Source organism: Leopardus geoffroyi, chromosome A2, assembly GCF_018350155.1.
Source record: "Leopardus geoffroyi isolate Oge1 chromosome A2, O.geoffroyi_Oge1_pat1.0, whole genome shotgun sequence".
NCBI classification, from domain to species: Eukaryota; Metazoa; Chordata; class Mammalia; order Carnivora; family Felidae; genus Leopardus; species Leopardus geoffroyi.
This window is the reverse complement of record NC_059331.1, coordinates 46,676,807-46,698,200: the sequence shown is the minus strand read 5'-3', so window position 1 is coordinate 46,698,200 and position 21,394 is coordinate 46,676,807. Positions and strand designations below refer to the sequence as shown.

The window sequence follows — 21,394 nt, the reverse complement described above, 5'->3', positions numbered from 1 at the left end:
AGTGACAGGAATTGACTTTTTATCCATATTTCTGACTCTGTGAGTGTTCTTCTGTGGGGTCTTATCTATGGTTTGAGAATGGCACACCGTTGTGTTTCTTCTAATGAGAAGTTTTATTTTTTATTTAAGAGGCTGTAACTTAGCACCTACCAAAACACCTGTGGTAAAGCACCAGCTTCTTTTACTTTAACTTTACAGCTAAATGATGTCTTAGTCTATACCAGGCCCACTGATCAGGCACTTGGAGGCTGTGGCAGGGTCTAGCTGCCATAAAAGTACCCAAAATGATTACTCCCATGATCTGGACTTACCATGTCACAAACTGGTAGCAAGCAGTCTGAAGACCGCACTTTGAAGAGTGTTCTTCAAACGGATTAAAAGCAAATTGTCAGGGGTTATCTCAGTATCTGTGATAACTGTGTGTTATTTCCGTAAAGAAAGAATTAATGACCATGTACTGGATCAAATGGCATTCTACTGCAGAACTGAGCACTGCCATTCAATTATTACATCAGTGCCTATATTGTGTTCACCATCTCAGGAACCTTCATGTGTGCAGGCTAGCAGGAAAAGCAGAGAGGATCTCCCAGGAAAATACTCTATTTGTGCTACATCCTCCAAAAGAGGAGTGAAGACAGTGTCACTGCTCTGTCAATATCAGGAAAGGTGAGATACAAGACAGCACAAAGGAGTGTCATCATACTGAACTCAACACACTCTGTTTCCGAAAAACAAGATCTTTCATCACAGTCAGTAATATTACTAACTCAAAATTCAAAGGCTTTACATTAAGCGCTGGGGTAGAACGTTAACATTGGTGGCCCCCAACAAAATAGACCCTTATGTAGGCTCCTCCCACATTGACAGTGGGCTCAGCCATGTGACTTGCTTTGACCAATAGGACATCAGCAACATGCTACAAGCAGAGGCTTAATTAGTGTTGTACACTGTTGGCCTATCCTGTTGGGAACTTTGCTCTTAGAGCCAGTCACCACGCTGTGAAGAAGCCTAAGACAGTCATGCGTAGAGAGAGAGGAAGGGAGGGAGAAAGAGACGTCCCAGCCTTAGAGAGCCAGAAATGTGAGTAAAGCACCTTGGGTGTACTAGCCCCAGTCACCAGACCACCACAGTTTTACAATACACTGAACAGTGACCAGCAGACGAAATAGCCAGCTTAGCTCCAGTCAAGCCATTGAATTGTGAGAAGCAATAAAAGGCTTATTTTTTTAATCCATTAAATTTCTGAAGTAGTTTATTATACAGCAATAGATAACTGAATCAAGGGTATATGTTAAAAGAACTAGGTGCATAAGGTATTTATATAAGCTTACAGCTATTCAAATCTGATAGGTATTTAGATCTCAATCAACAATGAGTAACCCACTCTTTTAAAAAAGGAAATCACACATTAATTTAATGTTAGGGACAGGTATATTTTTGTTGCTGTTGTTGTTGCATGGGCTCTAAAGAGCCAACGGATAAAAATGTCGGTCCATCAACAGCAGAAGGACATGATCTTGTTAACCTCACTCTGTTTTCTATCTCCTTTTTTCTTTCAACCCTGTTTTTCACCATTAAAGAAATCCTAGCATATGTGTATTTGTGGAAACCTACTTACATTCTTTCTATCCTAGGCAGGAAACACACACACACACACACACACACACACACACACACACACACACACACACACACACCCAGAGCCTAGTATCATTCTGACCTGAGCACTAAAAGTTACAAAGATAGCCGTAAAATAACCTAAACCCAAAGACTAAGCATTTCCTAGAAGAATGAAGGAAAGAGCCTTTCAAAGCTATATGAAAGAAGCTTCCCAACCAGAACCACCCACAAAACTGAACACTGAAAATATACTTTCCTTCCTCCAAAGATGCCTTCTGCTTGCTCTTCAATATGTTCAAAGTCAAGAGTACCTGAAAATTTAGAGAACACAGCTTCAGGCGCAGAAAGGTCTAGAAAAACAGGATGTTGGTGAACTTTCCCAAAAATAGACTTGCCCCTGCCCATAGGTTAACCTCAAGTCTTCCAGAATCTTATATTGCAAACCTGTGAAGCCACATCAACTCAGATCACACTGTCCAGCGGCTCCGGTGTGCGATGTTCCACATTTCTGCCAATTTCCTACCCACTCATGATCCCCTTAGTAGAGCAGAGTGATGACCTTGTGCCAAGGAAGCTCAGGCCTTGATAGGTGGGATTATGTCTACTACCCCTTATTCTTCACCACTATTTTCTGGGCAGGGGAAAACTTCCATCATGAGTAAAAGCTGCTGGTGGACAATAAATTTTCTTAGAGGGTTATGTTTTGTTTTTTTGGCATTTCTGTAACCACAACACAACCACTTAGCGGTCCTATGATTAAGACACTCCAAGATGGAAGGAAAGAAGACCTAACCCAGAAGAGATCTGAACTCTTTTAATTATTCCTCTGCCCAAAAAGGGTAACTCCTAGGATTTTGTTCTAAATTACAGTAATATTCAAAATATTCACATTTTACCTTTTGTAGTGTGTACTGTTTGAATCCCCAGTTTTTATTAGTCCCACATCCCATTCTATGGCTGAAATCCCATTCTGAAATCACTAACCTGGTACGTTACTTGGCCCCTCTTGGCTGCTGCCTCCAGAGGATGTTTCCGAAGTCTGGGAATTGCTTTCATCAAATTCTCGCTTAAATATACACAGGAGGCAGGAGATCCTATAATCCAACCTCACATTCAAAATAAACTAAAGGTTCAAGTGGAAATGGAAACAGATTGGTTACATTAGCATACCACCTGTAACACTGTGCCAACCCACCGCACTCTGGCTGGGTCTGGTATCTGCTGCATCAATTACCTTAAGCATTAAGGGAACCAAATATTTGGCTTAGACTTCAACAGTTACTTCAACAACAGACTGCCATGGGGTCTATCAAATCTGTCTGCAGCACCTTTGCATCTAAACTTCAGCATCCCGATAATTAATTTAATAATCAGAACAATTAATCACTACTTACTCCATCCTCTATAAAACATTATTTTTTGCAAGTATTAAATCCCAACTCTGGTCTATGAGAACGGTGACGTTGGCCACTTTGCTTTTAAAAAATTAAGAGAGAAAAATGTTTTTACTACTAGAAATTAGCTTGGTTTGTCTTTTTCATTTCTGATGGTTTCCTTTGATTTATATACTACCCTTGGGTTCCCTCTTCATTCTCTCTGCCCCTCCCCTGCTTGCACTCTGTCTCTCTCGCTCTCAAAAAATAAATAAATATTGAAAAAAAAAAAAAAAGAAAAGAATAGAAAATCAAAGTTCAAGACCCTGGTGACCTTACTCAATCCCAGGACATACACTTCTCCCAGACTATACTACCTAGGCTTGCTTTCCAAGGTCTTGGGTCATGGTTTCCTACTTACTACTGGATACCCCATTTGGTTTCTTTCCAGAGTCTCCAACTCAGTATTGTATAAAACTAACAATGTCAGTCCTGCCTGGGTTCTCTCATCCTGAATCAACCTCAGTCAATCTAACCCTCCCTCTCTGATACACACATCTCATCAGTGACGATGTCCTGTTGGCTCCACCTCTACCAAGTCTCCTGGATCTTTCCTATCATTTATCCTTGCTCATATCTTCATGATCTCCTGCCTTGCCAAAGCAGATCCAGCTCCCAAAGGGGCCTATTCTTAGGTCAGTCCCCTACATAAAAACTCTCAAAGGCTCACCACAGAATAAAATCCTGGCATTTTAGGCACCTGGAGTGCTTAGGCACCCAGAGGGCTCAGAACCTGGTCTGCTCCTCCTTTCCAATCTTATTTCTGACAAGCTCCATACACTCTACGTCCTTGCCCAAGGAGAGTTGTTACTGGTCCATGTGATATCATGCTCTGGTCTGACATGCTCCAAGTTCAAGGGGACTTGAGAAGGTCCCCTTGTTTCTATACTACAAATCCTTTTCAGGGTTAAAAGCAGAGTTAAGATCCTACCTCTTCTGTAAAAACCTTCTCTGGTGCTTACCAAATGAGATCCCATGACCCACCCTTGTGTCCCAAGAGAACACATTCCTCACAGTTTTATTTGCATGAAGACACAGCTTCACCACATCTTATTTTCCTCTTAGACTATATAATCCCTGGTGGATACAGTCCCTGCCCAAATCATCTGTGCATTCCTGCCAGTGCCCGGCAAAGCACCTTGCATATGGGAGAGGGTCAGTAAGCATTTGATGAAACAATGAATCCACCAACCAACTGCTGTCTGTTCTCAGATGGCTACAGTGAGAGGACCTCAAGGTATCATCAAGTTTTACAACACATCACTTCTTCTTTTTTTTTTTTTTTTTTTTTTCTTTGAGAAAGACAGGGTGTGAGCAGGGATGGGGCAGAAAGTAGAGGGATACATAATCCACGGCCTAAGAAGTCCTCCACAACTTTTGTTCAGGCATAAGTTCAATGAGGTTCCTTCCTAAGTCATTCTCTACAGCCTTAAATATTTGAGGACTCTAATGGATGTTTTCAAACTACTGATAAAATGTGATTCAGACTCAAGAGACAAATTAAGTCTACAAACATTTATAATCATCTACTACATGTTCTGGGGTTGGGATTAGGCAGCATGGGAAAAAGAAGTGCTAACAGTCTTCTATTCACTAAGGAACAAATAATTCTGTTGATGAATAAAAACAATGTATGAACAGAAAGAGGAAAACACAGAATGTCATGAGATCAGGAGGGTTTTCATACCTAAGATCAAACCCTATCTTCAGGAGACTGGCTCCCGGACCTCATTTTGCCCATGTAGGGAGTTTACTCCTACAATTATCCTCTCTCTCCTGTGTCAACAACTTGTCCCTCTCTACCTGACCATTCCATTCAGGATACAAACTTGCTATAATCTCCCAACTTAAAACTTATTACAACAAAAACTTCCTGTCACCAACAATCACCCTTCAGTCACTTCCCCACTTTTCTATACATCTTTATACCAAATCTCCTCAAAGAGTTTTGTACCTACTCTCCCTGATTCATCTTCTTCCATTCCCTCTTGAACCCAACCTATTCCAAAATTTGCCAAGTGTACTCCCACCTCAGGGTCTTCTCACTGTTATTCCCTCTGCCTCAGAGAATTTTCCTAGATACTCACATATTAGGTTCCTCACTTCATTCAGGTCTCTGATCATGTTCCCTTACTAGAGAGGCCCTGTCTGACAACCCCATCGAAAGAAATATCCCTGGCCCCACATTCTGGTGGCCTCCAAACCATCCTGACCCTCTTATATTTTAGCATCCTTACCACTTACCACTATCTGACATAGCATACCTGTTGTTTAATATGCCTATGACTCTTACCAATATGTAGGCTCTTTAGAAACAGGAAATTAATATATGCTGTTCAGCCCTGGATCTCAAATGCTTAAAAGTACTTGGCACAGAATCAATTTCAATAAATACTGAATGAATGAAAGAATTAATGAATGAATGAAAAAGGGAGGGAGGCAGTTAATTGAACCTTAAGCTGAGTTGTGAGCAATAAATAAGCAAGAAATCTGTCTTTATGTAGAAGAATACCTATGTGAGTTCTAAGCAAAGGGAGCATCTTGGGGGCAGACCTAGAGGCCAATGGTGATGGAAAGCTAAGGTAACTAGAGAAAGTTGTGTCATGGCTGGCAGGAAAAGGGCACACTGGGGAGGGGTATGAGATGACAAAAGGATGAAGACAGCTGGTTCATAAATGGCACTTAACAATGAGCTAAGAATTTGCTTCCACTCTCTTCCCAGAAAGTCTAGGGCTTTATAAAAGGAGGGACACAATCCAAAATGGTAGCCCTATGAAGTACATTCTGTCCCCACCACCTCTGGCTGAGACGGTTACCTGGAGTATTTCAATGATCTTCAACTTGGTGTCCATGACCATGATATCCTCCTTCTCTGGCTCTGTCTGCTTCACGTTGCCTTCAGGGGCAGCAGCCATAGGAGTCATGGGTAAAAAGCCTCCTCCGCGGAGCACCACCTGGGTCATCAGCTCTCCAACCCCATGGATGGACCGCATTACATTACTTCCTAGGAAGGGCCAGGACAGACCCCAGTCATGACAACACTCCGGGAGAGTACTCTGAGGCACCTGACAAGGAGCACAACTCTAAACATATTTAACAAATCTGTCCCAACACGTTCTCAGGATCCAAGGAACTGGAAAGGGTTAATACCCATCAAAAATACGGGGGAAAAAGAGTAGCAGAAAACAGATGGGCTTTGAAATCCATAAAGGAGCACTTTGGTATATTAATTCGCCTGCCAAATTTTACTGGTCACCTAGCACATGCTTGTTGCTACCCACAAAATTAGGGGCACAGGAGCTAAAGAGGCACAAATTGAGTGCTGCTACAAACACTGATCTCAAGTACGCAGGATTACCTCTGAGGCTCAGTTTCTTCATCTATAAAATGAGACTAAAGGAGCTCAGAGGATGAAATGGTGAAATATATGTGAAATGATTGAGCACAGGATTTAACACAGTATTTTTCTGTTCTAGCTATAGAGACAAGGTCAACAATTATCCATATGTGAGTACATAGTAGGTACCTAAAGCAGAAGAAAAAATAAACATATAAAAGCGGAGTTATCTATTCACAGACTGGAAATACAATACTCAGATACAAGCCAGGATTTTATTTCATCATATACTAATATCATCATTGAATGCCTCATGATACAATGAAGACAAGGATAGGACATGTGTTCTTAAGAGATAAGCATTCAATTTGTTAGGTAACTTTCAAATGGTTTTGCAAAATTTCCTAAGGAGAAATACAGATAGACTTATATATGAAGGAAACAGAGCAAAATGTGAATAATCAAGGACTCATATGTATTGGTATCAGCTGTGCTATCCTTTCAGCTTTTTTGTTCAAAAACGTCCACAATGAAAAGTCAAGAAGAAAAGGACAGGACATCACAGGGAAACATGACAAGAGTAGTAACAGAAGAGGCTGGGAGGGCATGTCCCTGGTGTGCAGGTGCCAGCAAATATCACTTCTCCACTTTGCCATGACATTCTTACCTTTATTCTCTTCTCCTTTCGCCATCTTACTAATGGGAAAGATGGTCGTCACATGCACACAGTCCAGTATGGCCAGGAGAATTTTGGTCAATCGTAGAAGGTCAGAGAAGTTGTAGAAACCAAAGTAGATGAGATTCCTAGCTAAATTTACAACCTATTATATTAAAACGAGAGAGAGTGAGAGAGAGATGGTATTAGGTCAACTGCATCCTTTAGTTCCATTTTGTGCTAATTTATAAATGTCTGATTCTGACCCTTCTTATGGTAAGAGGAGACATATATTTTGCTTGCATTTCTGATCAAATTCCACTTTGTTTCCTAAGGAGAAAAAAATAAGAAACAAAAACCTGCAAAGCTACTGATCTGTTTTAATAACTAGTTGATAAAAAACGGACATAATCATCTGTGGAGTGTAGATGGAACTGGAGGATATTATGCTAAGTGAAATTAGTCAGTCAGAGAAAGACAAAAATCACATGACTTCACTCATATGAGGACTTTAAGAGACAAAACAGATGAACATAAGGGAAGGGAAACAAAAATAATATAAAAACAGGGAGGGGGACAAAACAGAAGAGACTCATAAATATGGAGAACAAACTAAGGGTTACGGGAGGGGTTTTGGGAGGGGGAGGATGGGATAAATGGGTAAGGGGCACTAAAGAATCTACTCCTGAAATCATTGTTGCACTATATGCTAACTAATTTGGATGTAAATTTTTTTAAAATTTAAAAATTAAAAATAAGTAAGTAAGTAAATAAATAAATAAGATACTGCAGGGCAAGCCACGTTGCAGCCCAACAGGACACAGAAAACAATATTGCAATCCTTGGAAATAGACTCCTCAAGAGGAAAACTGGTCTCAAAAAGAAACATTTTAAGTCAAAGGTAATAAGGATTTGTGTCCCTCAAATGATTAATCTATGATGGATCCCTAGCATAGTCTGTTTCTTTCCTGTTGTTTTTAAGATCACGTACAGAGTATATATAATGTTCTATCATTTTATGTGATTCAATTAACCCTGGATATTTATTCTACCAGTATAACTACCAGTAAGTCAAGCGACTGGTATTCATTCTATTTTCTTGTGGAACAAAATTGAGCTCAATTCCCTTTTATTACAAAACCGGAGTATCATCACAGAAATCACCACATGCTAAAATATTTTCTATTTATCCCAGAGAAAAATGACCAATGAAAAGCAGGTAAAACATATAGATTATTTCATCGTGAATTACCTCAAATGTAAGCTTATTTTTCTCCTTATCAGAGAAAGGAAACCTCTGACAAACCACATCTCTTAAATACTCCTCCACAAATTCCATGGTCTGAGCAAACCTCTCCTTAATTTCATCTTTGGAAGCTCCGCTACTATCATAGCTAAAAGGAAAAGAGAAAGAAAAGGAAATCAGGGGCGCCTGGGTGGCTCAGTCGGTTAAGAGCCTGACTTCAGCTCAGGTCACGATCTCATGGTTCATGGGTTCAAGTCCTGCATTGGGCTCTGTGCTGACAGCTCCAGAGCCTGGATGGAACCTGCTTTGGATTCTGTGCCTCCCTCTCTCTGCCCCTCCCCCGTTTGCACTCTGTCTCTCTCACTCTCCAAAATAAATAAATATTGGGAAAAAAACACAAAAAAAATGAAATAAAAGTTCAAGATCCTGGGGCCCCTGGGTGGCTCGGTTGAGCGTCTGACTTCGGTTGAGATCATGATCTTGCGGTTTGTGAGTTGGAGCCCTCTATCAGGCTCTGTGCTGACAGCTCAGAGCCTGGAGTCTGCTTCAGATTCTGTGTCTCCCTCTCTCTCTGCCCTTCCCTTGCTCACACTCTGCCAAAAATAAACATTTAAAAAAATTTAACAAAAAAAAGTTCAGTATCTTCCCTGTTGAGCCTTCCCCAGCTGCTCAGCCACAAAGCCAACATCCCCTCTCCAAAATCCCCTCTCCTATCCTCTGTCCTTAATTTATTTCTCCTCCTTAGCAAGTATCACTAAGACATGTAATCATTTATCTTGTTTATATCTTTTTTCCCCAACTAGTGTACAGATAGTGTTTTGGTTTGTTCACTGATACATTAGTTAAGGCTGACACAGAGACAAGTATTTGTTGAATTACAAAAAAAAAGACAAGACATAAAAAATAGAAGTATGCCATCTTTTGCATTCTTGAAAAAAAAATACACTTCACCTTTCATCTATGCTTTAACTAGACTGAACTTGACCATAAGTGGTCTACAGTGACACAAAACATTAATGAAGTTTTAAAGCAGCAGGCTCACTCATCAATGGCGATCTCCGAGGGAATCTCAGACCAGAGGCGGGCATATTTCACGGGAGTGACTTGTTCCTGGGGATCTCGGTCCACGTGCATATGAAGCATGAGGCGGCAGAAGGATGCCCTCAGGTCATAGGGCAGGTTCTCATCAGACATGCAGCGGAGAATGAGATCTACATCCAGCTGGCCTGATATTTCATTGATGGCCAGGTACTGGCGGTCTAGACACATCCTAGCAAAAAGGTTCAACTGATACCTGAAAAAAAGAAAAGTTATGTGAAGAAATCAGAAATCATTGAGCAAAGGGGTGCCTTGGTGGCACTGTCAGTTAAATGTCCAACTTTGGCTCAGGTCCATCATCTCACGGCCCGTGAGTTCAAGCCCCATGTTAGGCTCTGTAGTGACAGCTCAGAGTCTGTAGCCTGCTTCGGATTCTGTGTCTCCCTCTCTCTCTGCCCCTCCCCTGCTCACGCTCTGTCTCTCTTTCTCAAAATATATAATAAAACATTTAAAACAAGAGAAATTATTGAGGATGAATGGCAACACACAGCAAGACCATTTGAATATCCCCAACTTTCACAGGAGTGACATTTGGCCACCTGATCTTATACATAGACACCCTTAAATTGCCTGTGTACCAAGCAAATGAAGAAACTGTTCAGGCTTTACCACCAGTCATACAAGTCCACCCTGCTGAGTTGGAGTAATTATGTGACTACTTGATTCCATTTTGTCCTTGTTTGTTTTATGAAAAAAAAGGGGGGGAAATGTTATATTTAAAATTGTTGTCTATTTCCTCAGCTGTTTTTTTATACAGTACATTAAAGACCATGTAGAAAATGTTAAACATCATCTCCCATACTGAATCTCATAGAAATTTTATCATCCTCTTTGGATCTTATCTCATATCAGCCTACTCTTCGACTTCTACGTGAAAAACATGTCGTGCAAAGTAGGGGACTCCTCAAACTGTTTTGTTTTCTTCCTCATCCAACTACATGTGATCTTTGTCACCTTCTGAACTGGACCATAGAAGTACCCTTTCCCATTCACCCTCAGGAGAAGATACATCAGACATTAAAAGAAAAAACAACTTGTAATGTGAAATCAAAAAGCTGTAAGCTTCCAATGTGGCCAATACTGACTTATGAATCCAAAATCCTATTTATTATTGATAACCATGAGTTGAAAATGTTCTCAATCTCACTAGATTTCAGTGGATACAGATTAAAATATGATTCTATTTCATGCTTATAAAATTACCAAAGAGTAAAAAGCATCACAATATTCACAGGTAGCAAACACCAGGAGAAACAAAGTTCTCACTCACAACTGATGTGAGTGTGCACCACAATACCCAATCTAGGATCGCTCAGTAAAACTTGCCAATTCAACAATTCCACTCCTAATAGGAAAGACAAACTCTCACTCATACGCATACCTTTTGAATAAGGAGGTCCCCTGACATGAAAAACTAAATTGTGGCATATGATGGAAGAGCAACGAAAACATGGCATAATAAAAGGGAATGCCATCCAGAAGTTGAAATTAGAGAAACAGATCTACCACCATTAACATGAGCACATTTCAGAAACAATACAGGATAAATGAGACAAGTACAGTACCATTTACATATAGTCCTAAGAACTGGCAAAATGCTATATATTTTTTTTTAATTTTTTTTTCCAACGTTTATTTATTTTTGGGACAGAGAGAGACAGAGCATGAACGGGGGAGGGGCAGAGAGAGAAGGAGAAACAGAATCGGAAACAGGCTCCAGGCTCTGAGCCATCAGCCCAGAGCCCGACGCGGGGCTCGAACTCATGGACCGCGAGATCGTGACCTGGCTAAAGTCGGACGCTTAACCGACTGCGCCACCCAGGCGCCCCAATGCTATATATTTTTTATGAATACATACAAATGTAGTAAAACAGAAACACAGAGAATGTAGGAGGGTATACACTACATGCATGAATGGGAGGGAAGAGAACACAGGAGCTATCAAAGGGCACTGTAGCTGCAAAGTTTTACTTGTTAAAAAATGCCCTAAGCACTTTTCCATCTTTGCTTCTCTATTCTTTGAAAAGTTTTCCTTGGCTCTCTTGCCCCTTCATTTCCTTTCCACTGCCTTCCCTTGAGGTGGCAGGACCAGCAGATCTTAAAGCTGGGACCCAGGAGACCCTAGGGCCAGATGAGGTAACCGGCAGAGGTGGAGAGTGAGCAAACAAGGATGCACACCAGGTAAAAGGCCAGCCAGGTTTCTCTCAAGAGTAAGTTATCAATACGGAAAGGTGAAAGCTATAACAACACTATGGTGTGAGAAAGGAACTGGAAGTACAGATGGGGACGGGACTCATGGTTTTATTCTGTATTTGTACAGGGGCACCTGGGTGGCTCAGTCGGTTAACCATCCGACTCTTAACTTAGGCTCAGGTCGTGATCTCATGGTTTGTGAGTTCGAACCCCACGTGAAACTGTGCTGATGGTGCAGAGCCTGCTTGGGATTCTCTCTCCCTCTTTCTCTGCCCCTCCCCAACTTGTACTTGCTCCCACGCTCAAAAAAAATATTTGTACAGATATAGAAAGACATATGTGTTATGTGTGTGTATAAACATACACACATGTATGAATACATGTATTCATGTTCTAGCTCTGTCTGCAAAATTCTATGAGGTTGGCACTACTGTCTCTATTTTGCAGATAAAGGAGCTGGGGCATGAAGAGGTATATGACTTGGCCAAAGGCAAAAAAACCTAGTAAGTAGAAAGGTCAGGATTTGAACACAAGCAATGTGACCACATGATATGCGCCTGTATGCTATTATTCTGTTAAGGACAAATAGTAATGAGGGGCCGATGCAAGCACTCACTGTTTTCCCTACTTGGCCACGTCCAGGAATCAATTTACTACCTAAGTACCAATGAAACCTTACACGCCCAAATCCTAAAATCTACATCTTTTTGCTAGATAGGTGACAACATGTGATTGTGTGGAGCAATCAATAAGCAAGCAGTAAATTCCTCATCAATTCCCTCCAGGGCAGCCTGAACTGAGCCCAGCGGGACTCTCCATCACCTGTAGTAGCTGAGAACATCGCGGTCCTCCTTCTGCCCTTCTTTGGCATCTTGGGCCAGTTCCCGGACACTTTTGCTGCGAATCTCCTTGTTGCTGTCCCTCCAAAAGAGCCACACCTCTTCCTCATCTTCTCCTGCTTCCAGAGCATTCTCTCCAGTAGAAACACCCTCAAATTCAAAACGAGAAAGAACCAGCCTGGAAAATAAGAGGAGGAGTAGTGAAAACTCCTTATGTTAGCAATACTTGCTAATCTAAGATCAACTCTAGCAATATATTGAAATCTAGCTTCACTTTCAGCATAGGGGTGCCTGGGTGGCTTAGCTGGTGAGGCAGCCGACTTTGGGTCAGGTCATGATCTCGCAGTTTGTGGGTTTGAGCTCCGCACTGGGCTGTGTGCTGACAGCTCAGAGCCTGCAGCCTGCTTCGATTCTGTGTCTCCCTGTCTCTTTCTGCCCCTCCTCCACTCAGGTTCTGTCTCTCAAAATTAAAAAAAAAAATAAAAAAAACAAAAAAACATAAAAAACTTTTAGCATAAAAACACATAGATAACCTTTTTTTTTTTGCCCCTCAATGGCAAAATCACAAAGAGCCAAACTTGAACTTCTTCATATACTTTATTCCAGTGGTGCTCAAGCAGGTGATTTTGTCTGCCCTGCACCCTCCCCAGGAGACACTGGGCAATGTCTGCAAACGTTTTAACATTTTTGTTTGTCCCAACTGAGTGGGAGGGGTACAATGAACATCTAGTGGGTAGAAGCCAAGGATGCTGCTAAACACACAGATAGTCCATCATGATTAACAGTTATTCAGGCCCAAATGCCAAAATGCTGAGAGGTTGCATTAGCCCAAACCCAAAATTAAGTTATGAGAAGCAAAAAAAAAAAACCAAAAAAACAACTAAACAAAAAAAGCAACAAACAAACCAACCCCACTAGAGCTCAGGGCATAATTCAGTTTTGGGTTTTGTTTTGTTTTCTAAACACTGGCCCTATTACTAGTACTGTACTTATCAGGAAAACTGTTCCCCTGATAAAAAATCAATCACTATTATTACCAAAATTTTTATGTACCACTAAACACATTTTCAACAGTGATAATTAAAAAGCTCTTTCCTACAGTGACCTAACATCACCATTGAATTATCTCCTTTAACTTTTAAAACTGGTGATCCTACCCAAAGAACTTTAAACTCTTAACATTAAATCAAGTATGTGCAAAATGCTCTCTGGTGAATTCACATTATTTTTAAGCCAATGTGCAAGGGGGCGCATGGGTGGCTCAGATGGCTAAGCGTCTGCTGATTTCAGCTCGGGTCATGATTTCACAATTTTGTGAGTTCAAGTCCCACATCAGGCTCTGTGCTGACAGTGTGGAGCCTTCTTGGGATTCTCCCTCTCTCTCTCTGTCCCTCCCCTGCTTGCCTTTCTCAAAATAAAACTTTAAAAAATGTATTAAAAAAATAAATATATTCAAAAATAAATAAATAAACCAGTGTGCAAAGTGATACCTATGTACAGAGGCCACTCTAAAGGTAAACTGAATTCCCCCATCAAAGACCTTTGCATAAGCAAGATCCCATGCCAGCTCATCTGACTTCAGACCAAGTCTAAAGAAATCAAAGTGTTAAGTTCTATTATCCTAGAGTGCAGACATCCACTGGACCATACATTCTCCATCTAAATCCCTTCCTCGTCTGTATCTTCAACCCCAATAGCCCCCACTCACTTGGTCTCAATCAGGATGTCGGCATTGGTTGGATTCAGCACAGCTTTACATATCAGTTCCTGGGTCACCGGGATCGATTTGTTCATGGAAACACAGAGGTCGGAGAGGTAATCTAAGAATCTATGGAGAAAGAGAAAGCAAACGAAATGTTTTCTGCAGCCACGTAGAGGTTTGGCTCTCGGAGCCAGACTCCTCCTCAAGCGGACAGACCCAACATATCTTCGACACAAGAAACTAGAGACATTTTAGGTTTTGGTGCCAGTGTCTACAGCACCAGCAGAAACCCGGTTGCGGTAAGAGAAGAAATCAAGAAAGGAGAAAAAGAAAAAAGATGGCAAGGGCCAGGGCAGATGAACAGATGATGAGATTAAAATGAAACAAACAAGACAAGGAAGACGTTTGCATAAGGAAGAAATGGTGGAGATGGAGGAGGACCAGAGAGGTGAGGAAAGGCTCTGAGGCCTGAGGGCCCAAGTTGGAATCCCTGTTCTCATTAGTGATATTCTGATATGCAGTGTTACACGGGAATATGTCTTAACCTCGCTTTTCTCATCTTCAGGAGAGGGTAACGTAAAACCTTGTAGGACTGTCCTGAGGATTAAATGCAATAATACATGTCAAGTGCTTATTTAGTTGATTCCCTGAACATGAGAATGCTCCATGGAACATTCTTCATCTTTATGGGGTGGAGGAGTCACTTTATAACAACACTATCAGCTCTCATTGTATCTCAGTGTGACCATTCACCATACCTATATTATAAACTACTTTCCACTGCTTCTGAAATGCTGTAGATCTTAATGAGGAGAAGAAAAGAGGAAGGGGGGGGGAGATCTATGTGAATGAGAAATGACAGAACTGTAATGTAAAATAGAAACACTCAAGTGACAACTAAGTTTGCAAAAGACTCTTACTGATGACACTTGGGGGAGGTGTACTAAGTGATAATTAGGGGTGCTAAACTGTGAATAAATGGCCATCACTGTGATTTCCTGTGCGTCTACCAAGTGCCAGGCACTTCACGTGTATTTATTCTCATTCAATTTTCATAAACACCCATTTAGCATAGAAGAAAATTAAAGCTCAAGCGGAAAGAGAAAGTCACCCAGCTGGCCAAGTGCAGAACTAGGATTCCACTATGGGTCTATCCCACCACCGTGTTCTTTCCACTACTCACCCAAGAGCCTCTCCAGACCAGCCTAACCGAAATCTGTCACTGGCAGCCCTCCAAAGGAAACCTCGCCAAAAGCACCCTGACTAGCTCAATGCCTGCATCTTCAAGGCACAGACACCTTCGGTGGATCAGACCCACTTCCACCTCACCTGGGCTCCCTGTTCTTTCGCACCAGACTGACAAACGTGTCGATCTCAGCGGCGGTGATGTGTTTTTCCAGGAGTTTTCGGTTATTGTGAAGCAGGGCGGTGATGGTGTCTTCGGCCAACACATCATAGCCAATCTGCTTCTGCATAAAGCCAAACTGCTTGGCTATGTACTCCTTTTAAGGATGAAAAGGGAGGTCAAGCAGGGAGAACAGAAGATTTTAAGGTTAACCCCAAACTAAGCAAAGCAGCAACCTTCCCTAGTGAGAAGGACTGTTCATAAGGGAAATCCTAGTGAGGTACCTTTCTACAACTTTCTCATCTAGGTCAACAGCTGCAAACTCCCTCACACCCTTGGTTTTACTAAACCCGCCACACAAATGTAATTAAGCAAATTACCCTCTATGTACAGATGGGCATTTTATCAAGTGCACAGTATAAATATTAATGTGGTGACTTATTTTTCTAAAAGGTCAAAAGCTGTTTTTCAGCTGTGATTTTATTGCTAATTCAAGAGGACTTAACTGTGCCTTATTGCTCTGTGCTGCTGAATAAACATACTTAAGCCTACCTAGATGTTTAGAACAGTACCACCCTATTTTGTTTTCTTTATCTGGGGTGAAAATACATTTGCATAGTCAATGGGGAGCAGAATCAAGTGAGGAATACCTAAGCCAGTCAATCATATTCACAGAACGCATAAAAACATCGCTGGCTTCTCTCTTTGGGGAGCAGGCATGACATTCCATAAAAATTATATGAGAAGTCAGGGAAATCTCTTGTCGGTATTTGTTTCTATTCAGAGACGTTTCCTGCCTAAGACAGACTCAAAGTTCAAACAGCACTTTAAACTTGGTTTAATGTTTCAAAATTAATTCCCAAATCCTAAAAACTACTCAGGGTGTTTACAGTGGACACTGGTCACTTTTCAGCCCATACTCAGTAAGGATGCATGTTTCGTAATTAATCAGCCTTCAGGGACAGACTGCTGCTGGGTGGCAGACAATCCATAACAACAAGCAAAGACATTCAATGTAGCAGCAACAGGTGGGACTGGTTTGGCCTTTTCATGTATAAGCGAAATGTGCTAGTACACTCTAGAGGCTCTGATGTATCCTCATTGGAAGATGGCAGAGAGGAACAGAACAAAAATCTCTTTGGCACTATTTGAGTATGGTTTTAATGCACTGGCAGAATTAAAGTAACCAGAGCACCCAAAGGCAACCTGTCCAGGCTAATGAACAAAGCATCATAGGTATATGATACCTTCTATTTAGATAATAGCAAAGGCTAAGTCAAAAGCTTATACTTGCTAACAAGGTTATATCTAATACTTGAGAGCACTGCTGAAGTTTAACACTTTCTTCATGACAGAACAGAACAATTTTCATTACAGAGAGAAGTTTAAATTTAAAGGCCAGATGTGGTGGCAGTCCAAAGTTTACAAACAAAAGCCTTTTGTAACACAATGCAGAGAGGAGGAGTCAAGGTTATGATAAGCATCATCTGTGCACCTACACTAATTCAATGCAGTACAAGACTTCTCAGCCTCAGCACTACTGACTTTCTGGGTTGGGTAACTGTTCGTTGTTGGGGGATGTCTTGTGCATTACTGGATATTCAATAGCATCCGTGGCTTCTACCCACCAGATGCCCCCTTGCCCCATCCCGCCCAAGTTGTGACACTCAAAAAGGTCTCCAGATATTGCCAAGTATTTCCTGGGGGACAAAATTACTCCCAGCCGAGAACTACTAAGTGTGGCAACACAGTTTCCAGGTTTCCTTAGAATGGCAAATTGATGGGAGACCCCAGAGAGGTTAGAAAGTTTATCTCATGAGGACACTATATACAGTGTCATGACACAGATAAGAACTTAGAATACCATAAAACATGAGCCACAACCAAGATAAAGAGAAAGTTACCAGCACAGATGGAAGATATGGAAGGGAGCAAGAAGATTCCACTCTTGCTTTAATATAAACACATGCAATCATTTCCCTGATTTTTAAGATAACGTGCCATAATAAAAAATACTAGAAATGTACTAACAGTATCAAAAAAAAAAATCTCGGGGCGCCTGGGTGGTGCAGTCGGTTAAGCGTCCGACTTCAGCCAGGTCACGATCTCGCGGTCCGTGAGTTCGAGCCCCGCATCGGGCTCTGGGCTGATGGCTCGGAGCCTGGAGCCTGTTTCCGATTCTGTGTCTCCCTCTCTCTCTCTGCCCCTCCCCCGTTCATGCTCTGTCTCTCTCTGTCCCAAAAATAAATAAAAACGTTGGAAAAAAAAAATTAAAAAAAAAATCTCACTGAAAGGTGGCTGCAGAAGGGGACTTCTTGGGTATCCCTTCTTAAGGACTCTAGAATGTATCTTCTTCTCAGGCTTGCAAAAAATCTATTTCCTTTCTACACACAAACCTAATGAACTATTCTCTAGCCATTAAGTAATTACAGATTTAACACTTAGAACTCATGAGGCAAGTAAGTGAACTTCAGGGACAAAACTGCCCATCACTTCCCATCAATCCTAAATCCCAACCTGGTTTTTCCTGTAGTCTTGCTGAGAGTGTCTCAGGACCCTGTAGCAGAGCCGACAGATATGTCTGAAAGGAGCATGCCGCTGGTCCCCAAGCTCCTCGAGCCGCAGCATTGGGCCATCGCCACAGTCTGTGAACGGGGCTTGTAACAATTTGAAGATCTGGTTGTGAGAAGGAAGAATAAACACCGTCACCATTTAGTGTGTTAATGGCTAGTCCTCTGTCGCAAACCAATAGAACCTCCTGGGAGGCAGCACTACACAGGCCACTCTCTCTACATCAATGTCAGTAACCTGAAAATTGTACACCCACTCACCACAGTCCACCTGGACCTAACTGGTCCTCAAACACTTCCCAGTACAGTGTGTAGGGCTGTGGTTAAGAGTGCGGACTCTGCAATCAGCAGATTCTAGGCTGAAATCATTCACCTGCATTATTCCCTAGTGGTATAGAACACAGTCAAGGTAACCTTTGGTTTTCTCAGGAGTAAAATGGAAAGAACACTACCCAGCTCACAAGGGAGTGCTCAGGATAAAAGATTAAAAACTGTCAGTTGCATAAATATAGTGCTCAGCAAAGGCTTCTGCCACGGAATCTGATCATTTTGGCCCCTCAAGGAATTGTTATTGTAGAAATGAGCATTGGCATTGAGCCAATCTAATCTGGGAGGTCATCACCTGAAACAGCTGGACATAATTTCTTCTTGGACTAGAAAACCGTGCTGAAACATGATGAAGTGTTAATAAATTTTGTCTTTCATCAACCAACAGGAAAAAGTGTTCTCAAATCCCAAGTTCCTATGGAGAACTGTAGGAGTTGTAACTAATATATTTTTCTTTGGGTTCTAGTGGCCAGGAATTTCTATGCCAAGCGTACACCCCCATCTCTGACAGCTTTAGAGAACTATATAGTATGCATTTCTGTGCACTTCATCCACCCTTGTCACTTACCTCCCTACAATTTGTCTTTACACCAGCTTACTTAAATTTATACCAGATAATACCATCTATATATGTCCTATAAGCCATTACTCATTCTTTGTGGTAAGATCTTGTGTTGATTATGGAGGTCCCTGTAAGAGCTTATACAGGCCTGAGTTTACCAAATCCTCCAAATTTTCCAGTCCTATGAAATAACATTAAGAACACATGGCACTTATTATTATTTTTGATGAAAATACAGTTGTCAACTGAACTCTTCTTGGAGTTCCTAACAGGTGAATTGTTACATGCTGACATTCAACAAGTGTGTTGTCAATTTAACTGAGCTATGAAAGCCTGGGTGGCTCAGTTGGTTAAGTATCCAGCTTCGGCTTAGGTCATGATCTCGCATTTAGTGACTTCGAGCCCTGCATCGGGCTCTGTGCCATCAGCTCAGAGCCTGGAGACTGCTTCAGATTCTGTCTGTCTCCCTCCCTCTCTCTCTCTCTCTCTCTCTCTCTCTCTCTCTCTCTCTCTCAAAAGCAAATAAACATTAAAAAAAAAAATTAACTGAGCTATGAAGCCATGAAAAGACACAGAGGAACCTTAGATGCATATTATTAAGTGAGAGAAAGGCTACATACTGTATGATTTCAACCACATGACATTCTGGAAAAGGCAAAACGATGGAGGCAATAAAAGGATCGGTGGCTGCCAGGGGTTGAGGGCAGGGAGGGATGAACAGGCAGTGTACAGAAAGTTTTTAGGTCAGTGACAATACTCTGTATGAATCTATCATGATGGATATGTTATTATACATTTGCCTAAATCCAGAGAATGCATACCACCAAGAGTGAACCCTAATGTCAACTCTAGATTTGGGGAAATTATGATGTGTCAATGTACGTTCAGCAATTGTAACAAATGTATCACTACAGCGGAGGATATTAATGATAGGTGAGGCTATGCATATGTAGAAGGAGGAGGTATACGTGAACTCTGTGCTTTCCATGCATTACTGTTATGAACTTAGAACTGCTCTATAAAATCAAATCTGTTTTCTTCAAAAGTCAGCTGATCAAGCCTTCCAGGTGGGAACCAGTCATGTCCCTCTGTAAGAGCAGTGATCCCACTGATTTCTTACAGAGATCCCAATATGTTGCATCTCACAGACCTGCTTGAGGATATTCTGTTCTCTCATCAGCTTCTGCCGTTCTCTGTTAGGCTTGGAGAAGACCACTTCAAGCACATCTTGACCAGAGTTAGTGCCACCAGTGACAAAGTAAACCAAGTCTTCCAGCAGCTTGGTTACAGACCTTGAGAGCAAAGAAGCTATTAGAGATGGTAAATGTTCGACGTGTAACAGGTTGAAAACTTTACCTTGAAAGACCCAGGCCTAATGAGACACTTAAACGCAAACAAGTCCTTTCTTCCCAATTTCCTCAAAAGTGAGGACCAATGACCAAAAAGAGTAAAATACACACAACACATTATTGTCCACAAAAGGATAAACACCTTCACAAAATATGAGCCTTCAAATTTTACGTCAGAGTAACTGTGGCCCCTATCATTTATTAGAAAGTTCTAGAGGCCAAACTAGAGACGGAGAAAAAGGTCTTTACACTTTTAGAGACTTTCAAACAAGTGAGTGTGGTTCTTGAAAATCACAAGTTAAAGCCACATATAAATGTTAAGGCCTGACCCTCTCACACAAAGCTGTTCAGAGTTGGCATTTTCTCTTTCTGCAAACAACAGATTTAAGAGCTCCACAGTGGGTGAAGTTGAGTATGTCTGGTTCTTACGTGAAGCCCTTACCTTCTTTCATTCTGAGTGATGGTGCCTTTCTCCAGCTTCCCAGCTATAGAGCCCAGCACCTTGCTGGCGTCATTGGCAAAATCCAGGTCCCGAACCTCAGCAGGAGAAACCGGAACTATGGCAAATGCTTCCTTATCCTCCTTCACAGGGGAGGTGCCAATCTGCAAAGCAAAATGGTCTTTATGGGATTGTCTCTTGGACTGAGACAGTAAAACATTAATCAAAACACTATTTATGTGACACTGGGCAATCCAAGTAGCTGGAGCTATCTCGCAGTAAGAATCAACTAGACACAGAAAAACATATGAAAGGAAGTACCTCAAATCATTAACAGTTGTTACCTCTAGAGATTGTTACCGTGGGAAAGAAGGAGGCAGAAAGGGGGCTCTGATATCATTTTACACCTTCATTTGTGAAAAGAAGCATGTTAAGACTGTTAACAATTGTAAAACATGTTTATAAACACATACGGAGGTGTGCCTGAGTGGCTCAGTGGGTTAAGCATGTGAATCTTGATTTCAGCTCAGATCAAGATCTCTTGGTTCCTGAGAATGAGCCTCACATTCGGGGCCTGTTTGGGATTCTCTCTCCCTGCTCCCTGCCTCTCTGAGCCTCCCCGACTTGTGCGTGTGCATGCACACACGTGCTCTCTTTCAAAATAAAACATTTAAAAATA

At 41.5% G+C, this 21,394-nt stretch overlaps 1 protein-coding gene and 1 long non-coding RNA gene across 7 annotated transcripts in view; one reads left to right on the top strand and one right to left on the bottom strand.

The window, feature by feature from the left end:
* Window positions 1–21,394, bottom strand: part of ITPR1 (inositol 1,4,5-trisphosphate receptor type 1) — a 328,400-nt gene that overhangs the window by 153,463 nt on the left and 153,543 nt on the right. For all 6 annotated transcript variants that reach the window (XM_045493609.1, XM_045493610.1, XM_045493612.1 and 3 more), the window contains 12 exons: window positions 20,719–20,879; window positions 20,078–20,219; window positions 17,986–18,144; window positions 15,453–15,625; window positions 14,130–14,249; window positions 12,405–12,599; window positions 9,334–9,585; window positions 8,298–8,439; window positions 7,058–7,211; window positions 5,870–6,057; window positions 2,605–2,743; window positions 1,877–1,931 (listed from right to left, as the gene is read on the bottom strand). In XM_045493609.1, the coding sequence (XP_045349565.1) occupies window positions 1,877–1,931; window positions 2,605–2,743; window positions 5,870–6,057; window positions 7,058–7,211; window positions 8,298–8,439; window positions 9,334–9,585; window positions 12,405–12,599; window positions 14,130–14,249; window positions 15,453–15,625; window positions 17,986–18,144; window positions 20,078–20,219; window positions 20,719–20,879 (1,880 nt within the window). The remainder of the gene's footprint in view (window positions 1–1,876; window positions 1,932–2,604; window positions 2,744–5,869; window positions 6,058–7,057; window positions 7,212–8,297; window positions 8,440–9,333; window positions 9,586–12,404; window positions 12,600–14,129; window positions 14,250–15,452; window positions 15,626–17,985; window positions 18,145–20,077; window positions 20,220–20,718; window positions 20,880–21,394) is intronic.
* On the top strand, window positions 72–12,470 carry LOC123605917. The gene is made up of 3 exons (XR_006716002.1): window positions 72–666; window positions 12,030–12,085; window positions 12,368–12,470. It is a non-coding gene; the product is annotated as an uncharacterized LOC123605917 (long non-coding RNA).